Source organism: Chenopodium album, chromosome 10 (genome assembly GCF_948465745.1).
Source record: "Chenopodium album chromosome 10, dcCheAlbu1.1, whole genome shotgun sequence".
NCBI lineage: Eukaryota > Viridiplantae > Streptophyta > Magnoliopsida > Caryophyllales > Amaranthaceae > Chenopodium > Chenopodium album.
Genome location: NC_137843.1, coordinates 4,822,101 through 4,842,073, shown reverse-complemented (window position 1 = coordinate 4,842,073; position 19,973 = coordinate 4,822,101). Strand labels below are relative to the sequence as shown.

At 34.7% G+C, this 19,973-nt stretch overlaps 2 protein-coding genes across 7 annotated transcripts; one reads left to right on the top strand and one right to left on the bottom strand.

Annotated features, from left to right (window-relative positions):
• Positions 1-183: 183 nt before the first annotated feature.
• LOC145562014 (crossover junction endonuclease EME1B-like) lies at positions 184-13,537 on the top strand. 5 transcript variants are annotated; one of them, XM_081622160.1, is made up of 14 exons: positions 184-537; positions 1,580-1,602; positions 1,690-1,903; positions 1,985-2,040; positions 3,045-3,203; positions 3,281-3,440; positions 3,541-3,650; positions 4,617-4,795; positions 5,659-5,722; positions 5,843-5,961; positions 7,091-7,180; positions 9,364-9,478; positions 11,627-11,794; positions 12,869-13,537. In XM_081622160.1, the coding sequence occupies exons 1-13, from the start codon at positions 342-344 to the stop codon at positions 11,786-11,788; spliced, it is 1,647 nt and encodes a 548-aa protein (XP_081478286.1). In that variant the 5' UTR covers positions 184-341; the 3' UTR covers positions 11,789-11,794; positions 12,869-13,537. The 5 variants fall into 5 exon arrangements, with proteins under 5 accessions (XP_081478286.1, XP_081478285.1, XP_081478284.1 ...); XM_081622159.1 differs by having other exon boundaries at positions 1,580-1,903; positions 3,281-3,431; XM_081622158.1 differs by having other exon boundaries at positions 1,580-1,903.
• A 312-nt stretch (positions 13,538-13,849) lies between these two features.
• Positions 13,850-18,081, bottom strand: LOC145563236 (TSL-kinase interacting protein 1-like). Of its 2 annotated transcripts, XM_081623679.1 has the most exons (8): positions 17,961-18,081; positions 17,400-17,599; positions 17,069-17,310; positions 16,668-16,998; positions 15,750-16,148; positions 15,006-15,128; positions 14,748-14,874; positions 13,850-14,612 (listed from the first exon to the last, which is right to left on the bottom strand). In XM_081623679.1, the coding sequence occupies exons 1-7, from the start codon at positions 18,079-18,081 to the stop codon at positions 14,785-14,787; spliced, it is 1,506 nt and encodes a 501-aa protein (XP_081479805.1). In that variant the 3' UTR covers positions 13,850-14,612; positions 14,748-14,784. The 2 variants fall into 2 exon arrangements, with proteins under 2 accessions (XP_081479805.1, XP_081479804.1); XM_081623678.1 differs by having other exon boundaries at positions 13,850-14,874.
• Between the last annotated feature and the right edge of the window lie 1,892 nt (positions 18,082-19,973).

Here is a 19,973-nt window from a genome sequence, read left to right as displayed (position 1 = left end):
GTAAATTTCATAACAGTAGGTGTATTGAGTACTATGATGAGTAATACGTATGTAAAAGAATTACTCCGTATTACATGTACAAACAAACATAATTTCGTAATTTATTAAAATCTTAGAATTTAAGATTAAATTTTGTAGTACTAGTAATTTTTGTTGTTGTTGTTGTATCTTACAAGAAAAAAAAATAAAAAATGATAATAGTTGTACAAGTGTAGAAAGAGTGATGAGGAAGAAAAAAAGAGTGGAAGAGGTAGAATATGATATGTGAATCCCGCCATTAACACCCACATTTGAACAAAAGCAAAGAAACCGCCATTAAATCACTCACGAAAAGATCAAAGATGGCAGCTGCACCAGTAATCCAACTCATAGACTCCGACGATGACGACGACAAAGCCACTAATTTCGTCGATCTTGTGGAAGACAGCCCACTTCCTCCTCCGACCAAACTCCACAATTCATCGTCTTCGTTTGTTCCCGAAACCCCACTTTCCAAACTCACTCCTCCTCCTCCTCTTCTTGCTAATTCCTCATCAGGTCACAATTTTTTAATTTTCATGTTTTCCTTTAATTAGGGTTGGTTTTTTTTTTTTTTTTTTTGTTAGAATTGTGATTTGAATTTGCTTGCGTTTTGATGATCTTGCTACTCGTCTATTTAGGGGAACAATGCTTAATTGATTGCCCTTTTCCATTTTTAGGGATGCCCTTTTGCAATTATGCAGTTATACTCTAATTGGTTGTCATTAAAAATGAATTTCACACATTTTGCTTTGTTTTTTGTCTTTTTCTTTTTGTTGATTAGATTTTAAAATTAAAATTCTGCTTAGAATGAGGCTAGGTTTTTATTAGTCTGCATTCTTCTGTAGTGGGGTTGTTTGAATCAAAGCTAGTTGAATGTTCCTAATTTTAGATTATGTTGAGAACTGAAGAACATTGTTTTGTAATTGCTGATAAAGTTACCTTGGATTTAGTAGTTTTGGTCTGTTCTGTTTAGGGTTTAGTTCATGTTGCAATTGTGGGTTGCTGTGACTTAAGTTTTGGTCTCTTGATCGTTATCGATTCCACCCTAGTATTTTCTTCATCTTTGTACTATTTTGCTACTTAAATATGTGATTTAGGATTAGTTGAATACGTTGGCCGTTTCCCTCAAAAAACAGGTCTGTACTCAAAGCTCCCACTGGTATTATTGTGGCAAAAGCCTTTTTGGATCCTTGTTGCTCATGTAAGGTTATGAATGGATCAATACCATACGAAAAATCCTATTGTTAGACCAGATTAGATTAGATTAGGAATGGGCGCGCTTTCAGTTGAACCTTTCTATAGACAACAGTCCTGCCTAGAAATATCTTTCCCCAGTCGAAACTTGTAGTGCAGTCCAAGAGGTGCATGACTTCGGCCACCTTGCGCCTTGTAAACCTGACTACCTGAGTTCCTGACCCTTCCGTTACACATTCTTTTGTGTTATCATGTCAAATTTTGTTTTCCTCAGAAGTCAGACTATATTTTGATGGCCACCACATATGTTGCATCTGTGTTTTTTTTTTTTTTTTTTGTGACTGTTTGTTTGCATCATGTGCAGGTTCTGATTCAGGAAAGGACCAGGTAAGAAGCCCTAAATACGCTGTGCTGGAGCGTGAGATTGATTTTGATAGTTGGTTAGACATTGATTCAACTGTTTGTCTTCATAAGGGAGGGGAATCCAATGTTCATGTGGAGGGGAAAGGTCTAGGAAAAAGAAGTTCAATGGAAAATGGAAGAACAGTTACAGATGTGGAACAAAACTCGAAAAAGAGACCTAAAGTTGTAGCAAAGGAGAACTGTCAGGAGAAGGAAAGAATTACTGCTACTTTCAATGTGGATCCCTTGGATAGTTGTTCCAATTTTCAATCCTCATGCCATCTTGGTAAGTTGGTGAATTATCTTAAGATATTTTCGCAAAGTAAGAGTATATATGTTGCATAACGTTGACAATCTCTTTTCCCAGGGAACTTGGAGTCCACGAAGACATATGACCATAGCAGTCATATACAACCTAGTAAAGTAAGATTAATATGACTTTCTTATTGCCCTTTTGATCTCTCTAAAGCCCTCTTGGTTTTTCTATTGATATGTTCTCTGCATTTCCTAATAATATCAAGATGTTACTGTTACAATGTATTATAGCTTGCAGCCTTGCACACTCAATGCGGTCCAAAAGCTGATCGAGCAATTATAAGTTGGTAATTGGTGGATGAGTGGAGGGCTGTGTCTTTTTGCCTTCTACACTCTCATTTTTTATTTGAAGGGGGGAGGTTGGCTTTTTTCGAAGAGCACTTTGCCAAGTTCTTCCTTCATATCTATGCCTTTGCTTACCATTTCAACTAAAGTTGCTTGTTAATTGGAACAAATTGGAATTGACCTTTTATGCTATCAGTGATAGTGAGAAGGGAGCTGCTTGTTTTGTTCTCATAAGTTGACTATGGATTAGGAGGCATTATGTGTTAATAATGTCATCCTACGTAGAGTTGGTAGGCAGTTGGAATTCTGAATTTGTAAGATTGCATGACCTCAAGTCTTCAGTTAGTTTCAGGGTTAAGTGAAGTCATGCTTATGATTTGTTCTTTTAACATGTTTAGTTTGTCAATATCAATTGCAATGGATATATAGATTGTTGATAGGATCCTTTCATAATTTTGAAGTAATGGATGTCTGAAAGCTGTTTGGTGTTATGTTCTACTGTTGTCTAGAGTCTAGTGTTACTCTTTAAACATAGGCACTGAGTTCGTTTACACTCATTTTTTATGCTTTATAATGGCAATATAATGTATAAATAAACTCAAGGAGCACTAAAGTGATAAAACTATTGGAGAGTACATTAGGTAATTTTAGCTTAGATTTGAGTTGTACAATTAAACTTTTGGAAGTTGGATGCATACCTCTAGCTTTAGGTGACTGATAAATTGTGACTTTATAATATTTTTATATCTTTCTACGCAATTTGATGCTCTACCAATACTAAATGTTTACGTGTATCATGTGCTAATGCAAGTCAGGTGTATTTTCAGAATCATGATCGTGGAAAAAAAATTGTCACACTGGAAAAAGGAGGTGCGATTCATAAGCCAGAAAGTGGATGTGATGCTAATACAGAGAAGAAACAGAGCAAAGTTAATCAGGCTGAAAATAGAAAGAAATTATTGGAGGAAAAAAAGCTCAAGAAGGAGGTCAGTCTTATGTTTCATAGATTTCATGTAACTGATCATGTTAAGACTAGAGCTTACTGAGTTTTTTCATAACGCAGCAAGAGAGGTTGCGTAAAGCAGAATTGAAGGATGAAACCGCAAAACAGAAACGGTTGGCAAAAGAGAGGAAGAAGTTGGAGAACCATGCGTTCAGTGCGAAAGACATTGTGGCTTTGATTGATCCGAAGGTTCTGTCAGGTTTAGTTGGAGGTAGGCTTGGTAAGGGTATACTTTATATACCTGCTAAACTTCATCATTGAATTACGTAAAAAAGATTTAACTTCTTAACTAGTTTTATTGATACTTTTCTTGAATGCAGGACCACTGCTAACCATGTTTAGCCAGAAAGATCTTAGGTCTGAAATTTTTGCAAATCCCTTTGAAAAATCAATTGTTTGGAGAATAGAGACTCCCAAAGACATTTCTCAGGTAAATGGAACTATAACTTGTTGATAGTTTATGATGATGCAAGTTAATTCGAAGATGCAAGTTGACTGACTCTTTTCCCTTATGAACCTGTTCCATATACTTCTTATGTTTAAAGGCCTTTCTTTTCATTTTTTTCATTGAGTAAATCTGGTTTATCTTTGATGCACTATCCCACTAGTCTTCTTTAATTTTTTGCATGATTGTTTTTGTAGAATGATTTAGGGCTTTGAAAGTGAGTAATGTTAAGAACCGTCTTTAGGAGATTACCCACTAGTCTTCTTCAATTTTTTGCGTAATTTTCTGCTGTTTTTTGGATAATTTACTTGAAAAGGGATGATGGGTACTTCTTAGATGTATGTATATGTAATAGACTAGGATTTTCAGATTATAAGTTCTATTGAACCAGAAATTTAAAGATTAAAGTTTGAGTCTTTGATTGATAGTGGCAGAATTTTGGATACAAAAGTGGTATGTTGCTTTAGGCTATTACTCTCTGGATAACTTTAGGTTATCACTCTCCTAATAACTTGAGGTTACCATTCTCTCAACATATTTCCTCACAATTCACATAATGTCCAACTGCCTTCACTACTATACTTTATATACTAATGCCACATTACAGAACATTAACCTAACATCAATTGTTCTTGTCCTCTACTGGTGCCATACAGAATCAGGAATCAGTCCCATGCTCCCCCTCTCCTTAGTGCTTTCTTAATTGCTTTTGTCCTCTAGTGCTAGTGTGCTACTGTGTTCCTTGTTTGAATGAAAAATCTGTAGCTATTTCTTCCATTTCTACCTAACTCTCTTTTGTTCTTGAATGACAAATGTGAGCTGATTTATATAGCAAATCAGAGAAGGATATCATGTCCTTTACTTGTATATCAGTTATGGTGACATATAATATATCCAATTCCTGGGGAATAGCTTGAAACTGATTGAGTGTTTGTTATTGTTTGTCTGCAGCATACTCCGATAAAAATTGATATTCAATATATATTGCTCATATATGGTGATGCTGAGGAATTTTGTAAACGTGTTAACGATGGATCTCTTATGGATCATATTGCTTCTGTGCATAAGCATTATCCATCTTACACAATCTGCTGCCTTACAAATAGGTTGATGTCTTTTATCAATAAAAGGTGAGACAATTGCAAGTATTTCCCTCATCGTATTTGATGGATCTTGTGCCTCCTTGATTTTATGCATAAAATTCTGTTTGTTTTATTTTTGTTGGTGTAGTGGCACATGAGAATTTTATTTTATTTTTTTTAAGGCTTCAGTAAATATGCCAAAATTTATTAATCATGGCCTTAGGTAATCCAGGATTCTCTGTTGTTGAGTCTTGTAAGTTGTGACCCCCTCTCCAATCTTAATGTCTGTCTTTCTTGATGCTGTTCAGATGGGGTTTGCTGGCTTCCGAGTGAGGCTGATGCCCCGCGCTTGTTTTCTTTTACCTAGACCTGGTTATGGGGTAGGGTTATTCATCTGCAATTCTGGACAACTATGAATAACCTCACTCGGAAGCAAGGCAAAGTGTTAGAAAATGAACCTTGTATATCATCACAGTGGAGCATATTAAGCAAGGGGAAGTGTAAACCTTCATCGTTATCTAAAACTCTGCTCCACTGTGATGATATACACATTTTACGTGCTGGAAAACAAACATAAAGGAAAGTGTGATTAAGGTAAATTCCAAGAGAATAGGAGATGATCTTGTATTCATAAAGGTTGTCCTCTTTTAAAATCATTCTTATTTATTTGAGCCTACAAGCATACAGCCTAGAGAACCTTGTAATGCTTTGCACGTACTCGTATTCTCACTCTTTCTTTCTTTTGCATTTTGGGGAAGATTTTTTTGGGTAGAAGTTCTCGTGTTGCTTGATTAGTTTCTCATCTTTAAGTAAATTCCACATCTTCTTCCTGCTATGTACTCATTTTTCAAGTTTCCTCAACTGTCCTGGCTTTATTGAGAAGTAAAATCCATAACTTGTTATCTTTGCAGGGAGCAACAGAAGTATAAACAACAAAAGGTTGCTAGTGACTGGATACGCCCACCTGTGGAAGAGGCAAGACATATTGGCAAATTCTAATCTCTAAATAATTTCATTTTGGATCATCCAATACTTTTAATATTATCTTATTATTGCTTGTTAAAATTGCTGAATTAACTGAATGCTTTTGCACAGCTTTTTGCCAAGTTGACTACTCAGTTCTCCAATGTTCATATAAGACAATGTGTTGATGAGGCTGAAGTAGCTGAACATGTTGTTGGGTTGACAATCAACCTTGCCAAGTGCCAGTCTCGGTAACTCTTTATATTTATTTTTCAAAAGATATCATACATGCAATGCAACCCACTTGAGAATCATGCTAAGGTATACTGTTCTAGTGTTCTGCTTTCATTCTTTTTAAAAAAATTATCACCAGTTTTTAACTGCCTAGGGAATCAAACTTTCGGAAACAGAAGGAGTATGTAAAATAAGAGTTAAATAAATTAAAGTGTTTCATGATTTTAGTGATTTGAACAGGAAAAAGGAAGGTTATGCATTCCTAGTTGTTAAGCCCTAATGTGTATGCCTTAATGTGAGTTGTTGGACCCATCACATGCTTTGTTATCTGAAACGACTGAGAAGGTAGTTTGCAACTAAGTATTGTAAAAACTGTTTTAGTAATCTGATTTCAATACAAAATTTCACCATTTATTTGTTGAATAAGAATTATAAAAAGTACTGAAAATGGAACTGTTCTTTAATCACGAGCTTTCTCTGTTGTTTGAAATGTGTAATCTCCGTTTATTGATATTGGTTATTGACCTAGGGGAATTATTTCGTGATAATTATAAGTAGAAATCTCATATTCTTTCGTCAAAATCTGTTGGACAATAATCAACACAAGTATCAAACATATACAAGTTCCAAAATCAATGCTGTAATTAACTGTTTCTTTTTAAAATCCATTTCCAATTTCCAATCAACAACGGTCAAATCTCTAGGACAGGCATGAACATATACTTCACCACCCATGCATTAATCAAATTCAAAGTGAATTTGACCTTGAAATTGCTCTATGTAATCAATGTTTCAGGTCTGTAGATACTCTAATGCTCCAATGTATGGTATAGCTAAAAACTTGAGCGCCTGTTGCTAAATGAATATGAAGAATTTAGTGGTCCTAGCATTATCTGGCAGGTGCCCTACAATCCACTAAACTACAACTTCTAAGCTGTAACCCTAAAAAAACATTTCTAAATGAACTGGCATTAAGTAGCTACAATCTAAGCATTTTTTTATTACTGCATTTTACATATTTACCCTTTCTGCTTTACATGCTCTTTTTACTCCATAAGTTACTGCTAGAATATTAAATTTAGACATCATTTTATCTTTAGTTAACATTTAGGTGAGGTGCCTAAAGTATTCTGCTTTTTCTGGCAGCAAGAAGCTGACACACTTGTCTGTGAATGCCAATGGATGTAATGTGACCAAGGATTGTCTGTACAGAAGCGTTATAAAGAAGGATTCATGGTTAGTATTTCTGGTATTTCCATGTTTATGTAGCCTGCATTATGGCACACAAATATCTATCATTGTTTTCTGTTCAGTGGCTGATGGCCTATGTCCACCCAGTAACTTGTAATGAACCAACCTAAGAGGAGAGCATTTAGGTTATTTAATGTTATTCTGTTAGTAGCATCTTGAGCAGGAGGGTTGGTTATATGGTAAGGAGAATCAGAGATATAATGTATGTGGAAGAGTAGGGACTGGGGAGTAAAGAGGGCATTCTGAAGATAGAATTGATATCTTAGTTTAGCTAGTTGGGAGAGAATCAGGCCACTTGAAATCTTGATATTCTATCCTTTATTTTTCTGTGATTTTAGTATCATCAATTTAAATCTCTATCTTGAACCTTTATATCTGCTCTAGAAATATAATGCAACTCATGCAAGTGCGAATGTTCTACTCGTAAATAGGTATATTACTGGGTTTGATTTTATGAAAAATAAGTAATTTGGCTGAGTGGTATTAATGATAGTAATGGTACCACATGACCATCAACTGAATGGAGCATTCTCTTGTTGAAATTCCCAAAAAGAATATGGTGCATGCTACAAGGGACGAGAGGAGTAGCTCTCAACTCCCTAGATTGTGTTACTGTTAATAGTGCAAAGGCAATTTCCACATGTTATCTCTGCAAGATTATTTTCACCCTTGTAACAAAATTTCATGCCTATCTTTTGTTTCCATTTCCACACCATCTGTCAACCCCTTTTTCAATCTAATAGGTGATGGCGAGATGCCTTGGCACTTTAACTGAATAGTAGGGGAGTCAGGTACTCAGGTTTATTGGCATGTCATATAACGAACAATTAGACACTGATGGTGTGGTAGTTTTGAGTTTTTGACTCGTGTTTCCAATTCTTCCAAATAGGCTTTTCATCTAGAGTATTTAAATCTACACACATACACTTAGATGAATTTCATCAAAAGAAGCACCCTTCAAATTTGGCCTTTGAGACTCCATGCATGCACTAATCTCAAGTACATGGTAATGAGAGGTTTCTGCCTCTTTCTCCTGAAGTTTTATAAATTATTGGCCAAATTTTAGAGGTTTTCTTAATGTAGGTCCTTTTTACTGGTTTGATTCGGGGATGAAAAAATGTTTTTTTCCAAAACTTTAGGACATGGACACTATAGATATCTTATACTTTTTGATTAATAAGCATAATCTGGTTAATTTTTTTTTAATACAATAGCTTCTTATTTCCAATATCATTAACCTCAAATTTAGTTTCTAGTTGAGTGAATTGTCTGATGATAATTATAATAAATTAATGAAGCAATTTTTTTAACAATCTACTTTAACAAAATCAGCTATACTAGTCTAACTTGTTTTATTATTTATGCATTGACACGCTATGTTAATTTTTATTCTAATGAAGAGAAGGTTTGTGTTTAATTTTCAATATTTCTTTCATATAATAATGTATTTTGTATGTTGAGTATGATAAGAAGTATACTGAATTTCATCATTAACTTTTTTTTTCTTTTTTTTTTTGACACGAGCTTAAACATACAAAACTAAACGTAATTTAAAAAGACACTAAACTGTTATTTTCCATGGTTGCAAGTAGATGTGCCTAGTTAACACAGTTCCTATCAACCTTGTGGATGCTGCACCAAGCAAAAGCCTTACTAACATGTCAAACACTCTCTATTGTCCACCTTAAGCTGATATCCTCTCTGAGCATCAGGCTCGGGTGACTGAATCCGTGTAAACTGTAAAGGCCTGATGTAACCTATTCTTATCTTGTCATTAAGTTGATAATCGGAAAAAAGGAGTATGATCTTTTTTGTAGGTGTACATCATCGTGTTTTTTTTTTTATGAAGCAATAGTCATGCTCTCTTGACACTGCCCTGGAGTTCTTTCTGACTCATTGAGTTATATGCTAGTCCTTTTTCTGTTAATTTATTCTACTTTGTTATATGGTTAGTCCCATCGCTGACTTTATTAAAACTTATTAAGAGCTGCATTGAAACCCTTTTTTACTCTTTGTTATTTACTTTGTTATATGGTTAGTCCCATCGCTGAGTTTTTATGATTATGCATTTTTTACTTAGCTTATGAACAAGATCTTCTTATGGAAATGGACTCAAGTCATCTTCCCACAGTAATTTTAATAATGCTCACCTATATTTCGGTTTCCAGGTTAAAGGCACTGGTTTCAATCCCGAAAGTGCAACCTCGACATGCTATTACTATAGGGAAGAATTATTCTTCTATGAAGTCTCTCTTGCAAGTCTACATGGATCCGACTAAAACTGTAAGCCTTTCATTCATGTTTTGGCTTCTTGATTTTCCCATTTACTAAATTTGTTTGGGATGGTACTTCTGCTCTTTTATGATGTGTGAAATTATTTCCTACCAGTTTACAAGCTATCAGTTTTCAAAAGTTGGGGATCTAAAAATTTACACCACTACCCCATTTATTATATGAGTATATAGGCTGTTGTAGAATCATAGAAGTAGCTGATAGTTGAACATTGCATTTTATGCAAATAGACCAGATCTTTGCTTTATTTACACTATGCTTGGATAACAATAGTGAAGGGAAAGGGAGGTGAGGGGAGGGGAGGGAGAAGGTGAGCTTTCAATTTCTTTCCAAAATCCAAATCTCTCTAACAATGGAGAGATTTGGTTTATTAAAAGGGGGAGGAGAATGGATCCTTCCAATTCCCTCCCCTTCCCTCCTTGCATTAGATGTCCAAATAAAGGATGATATATCCTTCCTTTGCTCTTCTCTCCCTTTCCTTCCATTTCTCTATATCCAAACATAGTGTTAATTAATGTGAAAGAGAGAAATTAGAACTCTGATATGCTGCTGCTTTGTGACCTTTTAGAGATTGGTCAATATGCTGAACAATATTACTGAATTGCTTTGACTTCTCTAAATTTCTTTTTTTTTTTTTTCATTGGGGTCAGCTTCCTGTATTCGAGTTCTCAATTTAAGGAGGAGCCATAATCTTTAGCAAGGCAATGTAAGCTCTTGTTGAGTATTTATTTTTCCTGTTGAAACCTGAAAGTCTAGCTCTTGTTTAGTATTGTATCGTAATTTGCATTCTACCTTTTGGGTTATGCATCTGCTATGGCAATTCTTAATTGCACAATTCCTAGTTTATGAACATCTTGATACCTACTGTTTGAAATTCTGACTATGCGACATTAGCTACCTTATCATTCAAAGGATTTAAATGTGCCAATACACTTCTTTCCATCCTCTGCACTTCACTTTAGTTTATAATAGCTTGAGAGATCAAAGGGATGTGATAAGGGAGACTATTTTTAGAATTAATGCTTGATAGTTGATACCGTTGATAAAGGATACTTTCTGATTCGCCAGTCTAGAAATATATGTGGTTTTGGAACTATCATTGTGTCAACACTTTGCTCTATAAATTGTGGCATTCTCATCTGTTCCTACTAGTGCATTGTAATGCTCTTCTCTACTTTTCCTGCCACATTTAGAATGGTTTGATTCCTAGGAGTATTTTCTTTTCCATTTGTGATTAGGGTTTTATTGTTCGTTTCTGGCAAATAATGTCTCAGGGTTCATCTGGATTTAGTTGCCACCAATTGCATACATCCCTTAGCTTTTCCCAATATTGTTGACATCAGTTGCCTTCCTCTGTTTTTATTGTGATTTTGGTCTTGCTGTTATGTTTATTATGAGATTGAGTCGTGTATATCGGCTTGTTTTAATTTAAAATTAAAAATACTTGCTGTTTCCAGGGTCACCAGGGCTTACCACTCTATCCTCTTCTTTCGATATTTGTGAAGTGTCTTGAGGCAAATTGTTCTAATCCCTTTCTTTTTTAGTTTCTTTTGAGATGAATTTGTTTTTAATTCCTTGTTTTAGAAAACGATAGTGTAGCGTTATTGTTAAAACACCTTTTAAATGCATTTAAAAGGCTACTAGAGAGCCTTATAACTATTGTTAAGGTTCTAGGGGTAGATCTTAGTCCATACGTATATAGTTCTTGAATTAATTGGTCTTGAAATAGGTGTAGCTATATTACAAGCTCTTGTTTTACTATCTTAATCTGTATAAATCTCATGATGCTATAAATCTACATAATGCGTCAGTATTCAGTATATTTTTATTTCATTCCTCTTTGTGTAGGGTATGAGGCCTTTGTATTAGTTTCTCTTGAAAGCGACCTACATTAGAACCACTTATTCATGACATGAATAAAACTCTTGTCATACCTATTTGGGCTATATTGTGTTCAAGATCAGTAACCGATTATCCTAAATTGTTCTAGTTATCCATCTAAATTTATAGACTGAGCTCTTTTGTTTCTGAAGAAAAGCTTGGTTGATCTGTCTTTGCTGTTAAATGCTCATTATTAAATGCATAAAAGTGGATCATAATATTTGGTTGTTCCTCCCCCTTCTAAAATCGAAATATTAGGTATCTGAAAAGGAATTATTACTCGAAGATCTACCTCTAGAAGATGGGAAAAGAGTAGGCCCAAAATGTTCAAAGAGCATATACAGAATACTCATGGCCAAGGATGGAAACATTGTGACTGATAATGCTGTAAATGGTGCTGATAATTTCTCCAGTCAGTGAGTACATGTGAGAACATTCCTCTTCCTATCGTTTGATATATATGTTCTGTTTCCACTTAATCCGCTTTTCCCTTTCTTAGCTTAGTTGATTTACCATCTCATATATATGTTCACCATATCTATTCTACTATCATGGAATCAGATAATACTGATCTGTTATCTTAGAATATTCCTAACTAATCATCCATTTCTCACTCCATACTCGCCTTAGATTAACATCAACTTCCATCACACAGAAAGTAGACAATTATTTTGATAATACAAATCAAACATCAACATTTTTCATTGGCTCAAATGCTGATAATTGCTTAAGATCGGCCTTATTTTAGGCCCACAAAGCAACAACCATAAAGAAAGCAACAATATTTTTCAACTTTATCATGAATTAAAAAGTATACACTAAATAAATGGGTCCATAAAACCATATTTATAAGAGTGGCTTGTGGGGCTTTAATCGGCCTGCTGCTTCAATCTGTAGTGTCCCCTACCACTACTTTCCTTTCCGCCTCTATAATGATGGTTAGCCAGTTGGCCCCTAACACTGTTTATGCTTCATATTTTGACTTTTGCTTACCCTTTGTCTAATATCTGGTAATTTGGTTTCTTTACCATCATTTCTGTTTTCATGTCATGGTGATTAACTTGGTAAATTACCCCCTTAATTCTACCCCCTCCCAAAGGCGCCAAGGCTGTGACTACTTTCTGTTTCGGGGAGTAGGGATCCTCATCACTCTTCTTTCTGCGGCTTTTTTTTGTTGCTGCACTAGTCATCGATTGTTGTCTCCCATACTTTGTTGCAACACATACGCATGTGTTGACGAGTTTGGAAATTGTTTTACTCTACTTTGCATAAGATAAGGTATTCATGTCATTAAAGCTAAAGCATTTTATTGTGTGAAAATGCAATCTGTGGTCTCCCATCATATACAACATCAGCCCCACGTGTTTCTTACCCACCTGTATTAACCATATGTTCATTAGATTATAATCTTTTGATGTACCAATAATTTCATTTAATTAAACCCACGCGTAACCCACTAATATCTTTTTTCTTTCCCCTTACTTTTTCCTACATATACAGTGGCTTTTGTTTTGGTGTCTTGTGGTCTATATATACATCTGTGAAGTTGGGGGGAACTACTCATTCCCATTCTTAAGATATCAGAGCAACTGTTGGTGATGGAGAAGAGCAAATCAATGCCGGAATACTCTTCCTATGTAAAAGCCAACTATGCATTCGAAGATGGTCCTAGAGCTTACACATTCAACGGCCCGAGCAACAACGGGGATGAATTCGGAGGGTCCGGAAACCCGGAGGTAAAGAGGAAGAAGAGAGTAGCGTCCTATAACATGTATGCCATGGAGGGTAAGCTGAAATCAACATTTCGCAACAGCTTTAAGTGGATCAAGAGTAAATTTTCTGATGATTATTTTGATGTGTAAAACTTAGCAACAGTTTAATCTTTCTACCATGTTGTTGGAATATTATGTGTTGGTTTGTACAGTTTGATAGAATTAAGTGTGTTTAGGTATTTCTGGAATTTGCTTTATTTGCCAATCAAGGTTGCAAGTTAAGTTTCATATACAGGCAATTTTAGTAGAGATTCTCTATGCCCAAAATGTCTCATTTTCAACTTTGTGGACTGCCTTAGACGATAATATTGTTGTAGTGATTAGAAATCTTTCAAGGATTTTGCTTAATACTTCCAAAATATAATACAATAAAGGGTTAGTTATGATATTTATTTAATTTTTTGGCGTATTCAATTTGTTGCTATTTTACTTGTGTTTAATTATTTTCTCAAATTATTGATAATCTAAACTTGTTTTATGTAAAATGGCCTATAAAGCACAATTTTTCAAAACATAATCTACCAACAAAAGTAAATTAGACAGCACTATTTTTCAATCCCCTTAATTTTCTCAAAGTTATGTATTCCCAAAACTTTATTTTACATAGAGTACGGGATAAATTGCAGACATTATTATCAAAAGTATGAAATTATGTAAGATATTCATGTAGTTGTCTAAATCCAAACAAAAGTTTGGTCACACACAAAAAAGAGGTGACTCACTGAAGCAATATCCTTCTTTTAGGTGGATCATGCTGAAGATGACAATATAGATCATGCAACAGTGATCTTTAACAATAACAACGACAAAATATGCCCTGACAAACATTCAACTTCCTTCAATTTATGGTACCTCTGAGGATATGGGATTAACTTAATTGGAATTTGAGAGTTATTCATATTTTTAAGGGTGAGGATATTTGCCCCATGAGACCGTCTAACACAAACTTATTATGAAACGTCAATAATTTCTCAACAAAACAAATGGCCACCTCCTTGAGATTATGTCATCATCCTAAACAATACACATTTCTCTTACTTCAATTATAAGAAAAGGCTAAAAACTCTTCCTGAAAAGCATTCATGGAAAAAATCATATTCAAGTAATAAATGAGATAGTGATCTATAAAAATCTTGTCCAACAATTTCTTTGTTCATAAGTGTATCATAAATTTCACTCTAATATCATATTCACTAAATTGAACCATCAAATACCTACAACAAATAAAATAAAGTCTAGATTTAATTATGATTGGTACAACTCCAGGAACAAGCTGGTGTACTTTCATTGATGAAAGAATTATAAAATTTAACCACTACCACATGAAGGTGTTCTATGTATATAAAACTCTAGACATGAAGATGACCAACTATTAGATATGTACAAATATTATTAACAGCTATCAACACCCATCTTAAGACACAATAGCAGATCAGATGCATGCCTGTAAGGTACTGGTGGGCCTTCGATGTCTTCGGACACCACCTAATTAAGTATGCAGGCCAAAACAACAACGCAGGACAGCTTCATATGAACCAGGAAGTCCTGCTTACGACTTGAAGATGGTATTAATTGAATTATAAACCACATGCTCAACTAGTACCTACCAAAGTCGAGTCCAGAAGCATCTGAAGATCAAAGTTGCTATCTGACAAATCCTCCAATGCTTAAATTGTCATCTTTTATAATCGGCCGTGATGCTAAGGGAAGATCAAAGGGTCCCAACGAGTCATTCTGAAATCAGTATGAAAGGACAGATCATGTGAGGAACAAACAAGTAGGGACTTTACGGTCAAGAACCTTCAAAAATGCAATGTACGGTATATATCCTTAATTAAAATAATAGTTGTGTTAATAATATATACCCATCTAATGCTGGATAAACCAAGGCTGTTCTCATTGTTAAATACTCCTGTTGAGCAAAGGAGGGGATCCGTTTTGGGTTCCTGAACATTGTCGCTTCCAGATAGATCACTTTGTGTATTGACCTGACGAAAACAGAGCAGACACAATTGAAAACAGTTGTAGAAATTGTCCACTGAAACTTACCTGGAGTTAAATCTTAATAGAAACTAGCAAATCTAATAAGCACTCGCCTAGAACTGGATCTGTCATTATTAAGGTTCGTATGATTTTCTATATTTGTGTAATCTATCTCTTCCATGGACTGCAATTGTGGTCCGTGTAATTTTAACTTGTATGAAGCGGTAGATTAATAACCAAAAGTCCAAAATGCAGAAAAGTAATAATTTAGCTAAGGTATCAGTTAGGTTATTTATATGCACAGTGGTAGGTTACATAAGCCATAAACTTAAATTTGTAACAATGTGCTTAGTATACAAAACACTAGGGTAGCAGATTGATCAGTTCCATTTCTATGGAAAGAAATTGGCCAGTTCTCAGATCAAATTTCAGGAATTCACCCCCTGGTTCTATCAGTTTTCAGGAATTGACCCCCCGGTTCAGAGATCAGCTCCTAGATATTTGACTGAATACCTGGCCGTGCTCACCCCAAAACAGAAACACCAAAAAATTGGTTCCTTGTAATTTATGTTTATCCCAGGTATTAGAGATTGCGAAGAATAACAAAAGCAAAGGAAGGAACAAACCTCAGACTTGGAATTCTTAAAAGATTCAGAAGCAGAATTGTGGCCAGATAACCCAGAAAAGGCCCTTCTCCCAGGAGTAGGTGGTGGTAAGTCTTTGCTGGAGGATGACGGTTTTGAAAATGCAAATGAATGACATGTGCTTTCGGCATCCAGAATAGATGAGGGCATATCAGAATTAGACATAGTTGAAGATTGAGGGTACTTAAATTGTTCAATGAATGCATCTAGTGAGTCTGCCACAGTAGGTTGTGATACCAATCTGCTACCGCCTGATCTTGGATCTTCAGTGCTAAATCTTCCCTGCATAGATATTTCAGACAGAAGACCTCCAATGCTAATATTACTTAAATCAGACCACAGCAGTGATGTCATAGAAAGGCTGGTATCCAGCTTCGTCTCCTGTGGAAAAGATATAAAGCAACTTAATATTCAATAATCCACCAGCCATTGGAAATTGTACAGCACCAAAAAAAAAAACACACACACACACAACAAAGCCAGAAACCATCTACCAAAACTCTTCAAATGGCAGTCCATTTAACACTTGAAGGCATCGTATACCAATAGTATGATTATTAACATGTAAGATGTAACATTAATAAGCTTGTAGCCAACAAGGAAATTTTGGTTGAACAATCAATTTTAATTTATACAGGATGCCATCATACACGTCCATCTTAAACTCCTTGTATTAACAAGAGGACATTTACCCCATATCACAGATCAAATAATTGCATTTCTTGTGTCAGGAGTAAAGAGCTACGAGTACCAAATCGAGTCAGACAGGATCAATAAAACAAATAATGGTATAAGATAATGAAGCCAGGACTCTTGGAGATTAGGATAATTATCGACACCTAAGAAGATGGTCAGTAAACCAGATTAAAAAAAAAAAAAAAAAGTGCAGCAAGGGCAAACCTCATGTTTTAATGGTTCGGCTGAAGGGTCTTCTTCAGCTGTGGTATCATTTTGTATATTTCTGGAGCTGATTGGCTTAAGGTCTTCACTTTTCACCTTATCTTGATTATTGTGAGCTACCTGATCCAAAGTACTAGATGATACTGGCTGCCTAACTGCCAAATCTGTAAAATCATTCTCATTGCATGGCTCCAGCACTTTACTCGTTTCACATACTTCATTCCTAGTACCAAAAGTACCATCCATGGTATGGCAACGAACATTTTCTACATGATCAAGTGCGGTACAGTGTAAGGGAGAGCTGTTGGGGTGAAAGGAAACCCAGCCATACCTTCAAAAGTAGCAAAAGTCAGAAAGCTGAACTAGGTTGTTACATAATACACAAGAAAGAGAACATTTACCATAAGCGGAAAATTTCTGGGCTCCCAAGCAAAGCATGAACATATCCTGCACTAACGCCAGTGTCATTTGAAGTCCACTTTGTACAATTAGTCAAATTTTCTGGTAAAACATTGAAGGGAAATAGCATCAGCTCGCCCATTGCAATGCTAGAACTGCCCCATTTTTTGAAAAGGTGTTTAAGCACAGAGGATATTTTCTTCCTCACACTGAGAGTTAGCTCCAAGAATGGATTATAGCCATCCTACAACTCAAGAAAAACAAAAAATTAGACACCGTATTAAAAAGAGGAAACAACCAGTAAAAGAAGCTACTGTAACTTGCAGTATTCACCTTTTCCAATCCCACCCGGATTCTGTCATTGATTGGGAAAAGCTGCAGTACAATTTTTGGAGGATGTAGCATCATTTCATTTGCTGGCTGGATATCTGAAGGCATTGGGTTAACTGTTCTTAGAATAGGGCCATTAACCGCATTGCAGTCACCATGTTGCGGGAGAACTCTGCAAACTGTGGACCGAACATCCTTTCCAACTAAAACACACACAACAAAAAATAAAAAATAAAAAAATAAATAAACAGAAGAAATAGATAGAAACTTCAAATACTACCGCTTACAGATATGATTCAGAAATATAGACTCAAAAAAACACAAATTATATGAATCAATAATGCTTGAACCCAGAACAAAAATGATATTTTGTCTTCACACTTAATCTAGAGCCTACCCTTCAACTTTAAGTATACAAAAGATTTCACCCTACAAAAAGCTAATTAGTAGTCTATATTATGTTCTAGGATGAAATTAATAAGACCTTACATAGTAATAGAATCTACATTCTATTTTCTAGGAATCAATTTTATGAAAAACTATGTCAAAGAAAAACAAAACTACCTTTTCTTTTTGGCTGCCCTCCAGGGCTCCTAGATATTTTCCCGCCTGTGGGAATCTTGCTGATGCTTCCTTGTATGACAGCCTGTTCTGCCTTCTCTTTCGGCTGTTTCGAGGACTTCATCTCAACTTCACTTCCCTGATGATTGAAACCACGATCATTTAGATTACATACCTATTTATCACTATTCAGTGCATATCATATTTTACAAAGTGAGCACATTTTCACAAAATCTTGACAAATCAATTCAAATTAATTTTGTTGAAATATTTTAATTGCATACGATTTCACCGATTAATCCTGTTAGTATTACATTTGTATGTCAATTTCTACAATCTAGAGTGATGAAAAACGATGAGCTAACAGTTGCTTCTAAGAACACCTTGAAACATCCTACAACACTAATTCCGAGCTAAATATGCCATCGTATACAGTAAAAACGCCAAAAGCATGACGAATTACGCAATCAAAACCCTAATTTTAGTTCTTCCCCACCCAATCTTTAAAAATTCTTGTATCAATGTAATGTAATTCGATTGCCTCTGATACTAAATACAACAAAAACAACTAAAATTTCGCATTTCACATTTAAAAAATCCCATTAATTGCGAAACAGCAACAAATTAGGGTTTCTAAAACAGACGATTTCGCGAATCAAACAATCTTCAGGATCAATAATTACGATTCTCAATAGAAAAAATAAAAAAATCTCAATTTCTGAAATACTAGTATAATTACTCACTAACACTGTGAATCAAACTATCAATTCGAACAAAGATTTTATTAAATTCAACAAAACTAAACCCAGAAATTCAATTTACAACAAGAAAATTCTCAATCAAACAGATAAAAAGAAATAAAAAATCATCTAATCTGATACAGAAATAGGGAAAATGGGAGAAGGAAATAAAGAAACAGATAGATAAGAAAACCAAACCTCGAAATTGAAGCAGGAATTTTGAGAGAGAAGTGAGAAATTTGCAGCGTTGAAAAGATAACGAAGAATCGAAGTGAAGAGAGAGAAAACAAAAAAAAAAAAAAAAAAAAAGAAAAGGGAAAAGTTGAAAAATGAGGAGAATGGCGGGAGTAGGAGAGAGTGAAAATTAATGAATTTTGGCGTCGGATTGTTTTATGGCGGTTTATTTTCTTTCGAAATTTGAAGTTTTATGGGCTTTTATGGATTTGGGGCCTTGAAAGTGGAAGCTAAGGTAAGCCCAGTGGACTAACCTTTGGACTTGGGTATTGTTTTCTTTATCAAAGATTTTTATTACTTAAATTAATTTTTTGGGTTTTTTTAAGTTATGTTCCTAAACTTCTTTGGTTTTTAAGTTGTGTCATACTTTTTCAAATGTCTAAGTTGTGCCCTCAACCTCACTTTTTTTTATTAACAATAACCTTTGATGTTAACAACAATCGTTTTTTTTATTATTTTATTTTCTGATTTTTTTTAAAGTGTTAAACCAATTAGAACGGGACATGTGTCAAATTAATAACGCCACTCAACTTTCGTTAACGGATATGACTGTCAAAGGGTATTATTGAGAAAATATCGTGAGGTGGACGGTACAACTTATAAGTTTGAAAAAACATGGGTACCACTTAGAAATTCAATAACTTGGGGGCGTAGTTTAGAAAAACCCCTAATTTTTTTATATAATGACCTACATTAATTTTAAGTTTTTAGCTAATTGAATAACTTATTCTTTCTTCAAAAAAAAAAAAAAAAAAAAAAAGTTATTCTTGTAGGTGAATTCTTATTTCATACTCCTACTGTCACCTTTATTCTTTATGCTTTGAATTTCAAGGTCTACTATGGCTCATTGCTCATCTTTGATTGTGTTTATATTCAGTATGATATGAGAAGGAAAAAAAAACTTGGCTTTTGCAAGATTCATATAACTATATATTCATTGTTTATATGTTTTTCATTTGACATCAATTTGGTGAATTAGTTTCACTATAAAATAAATAATTATTTTTTAAATATATTATTGAATTGTTCGTGCATGGTATTA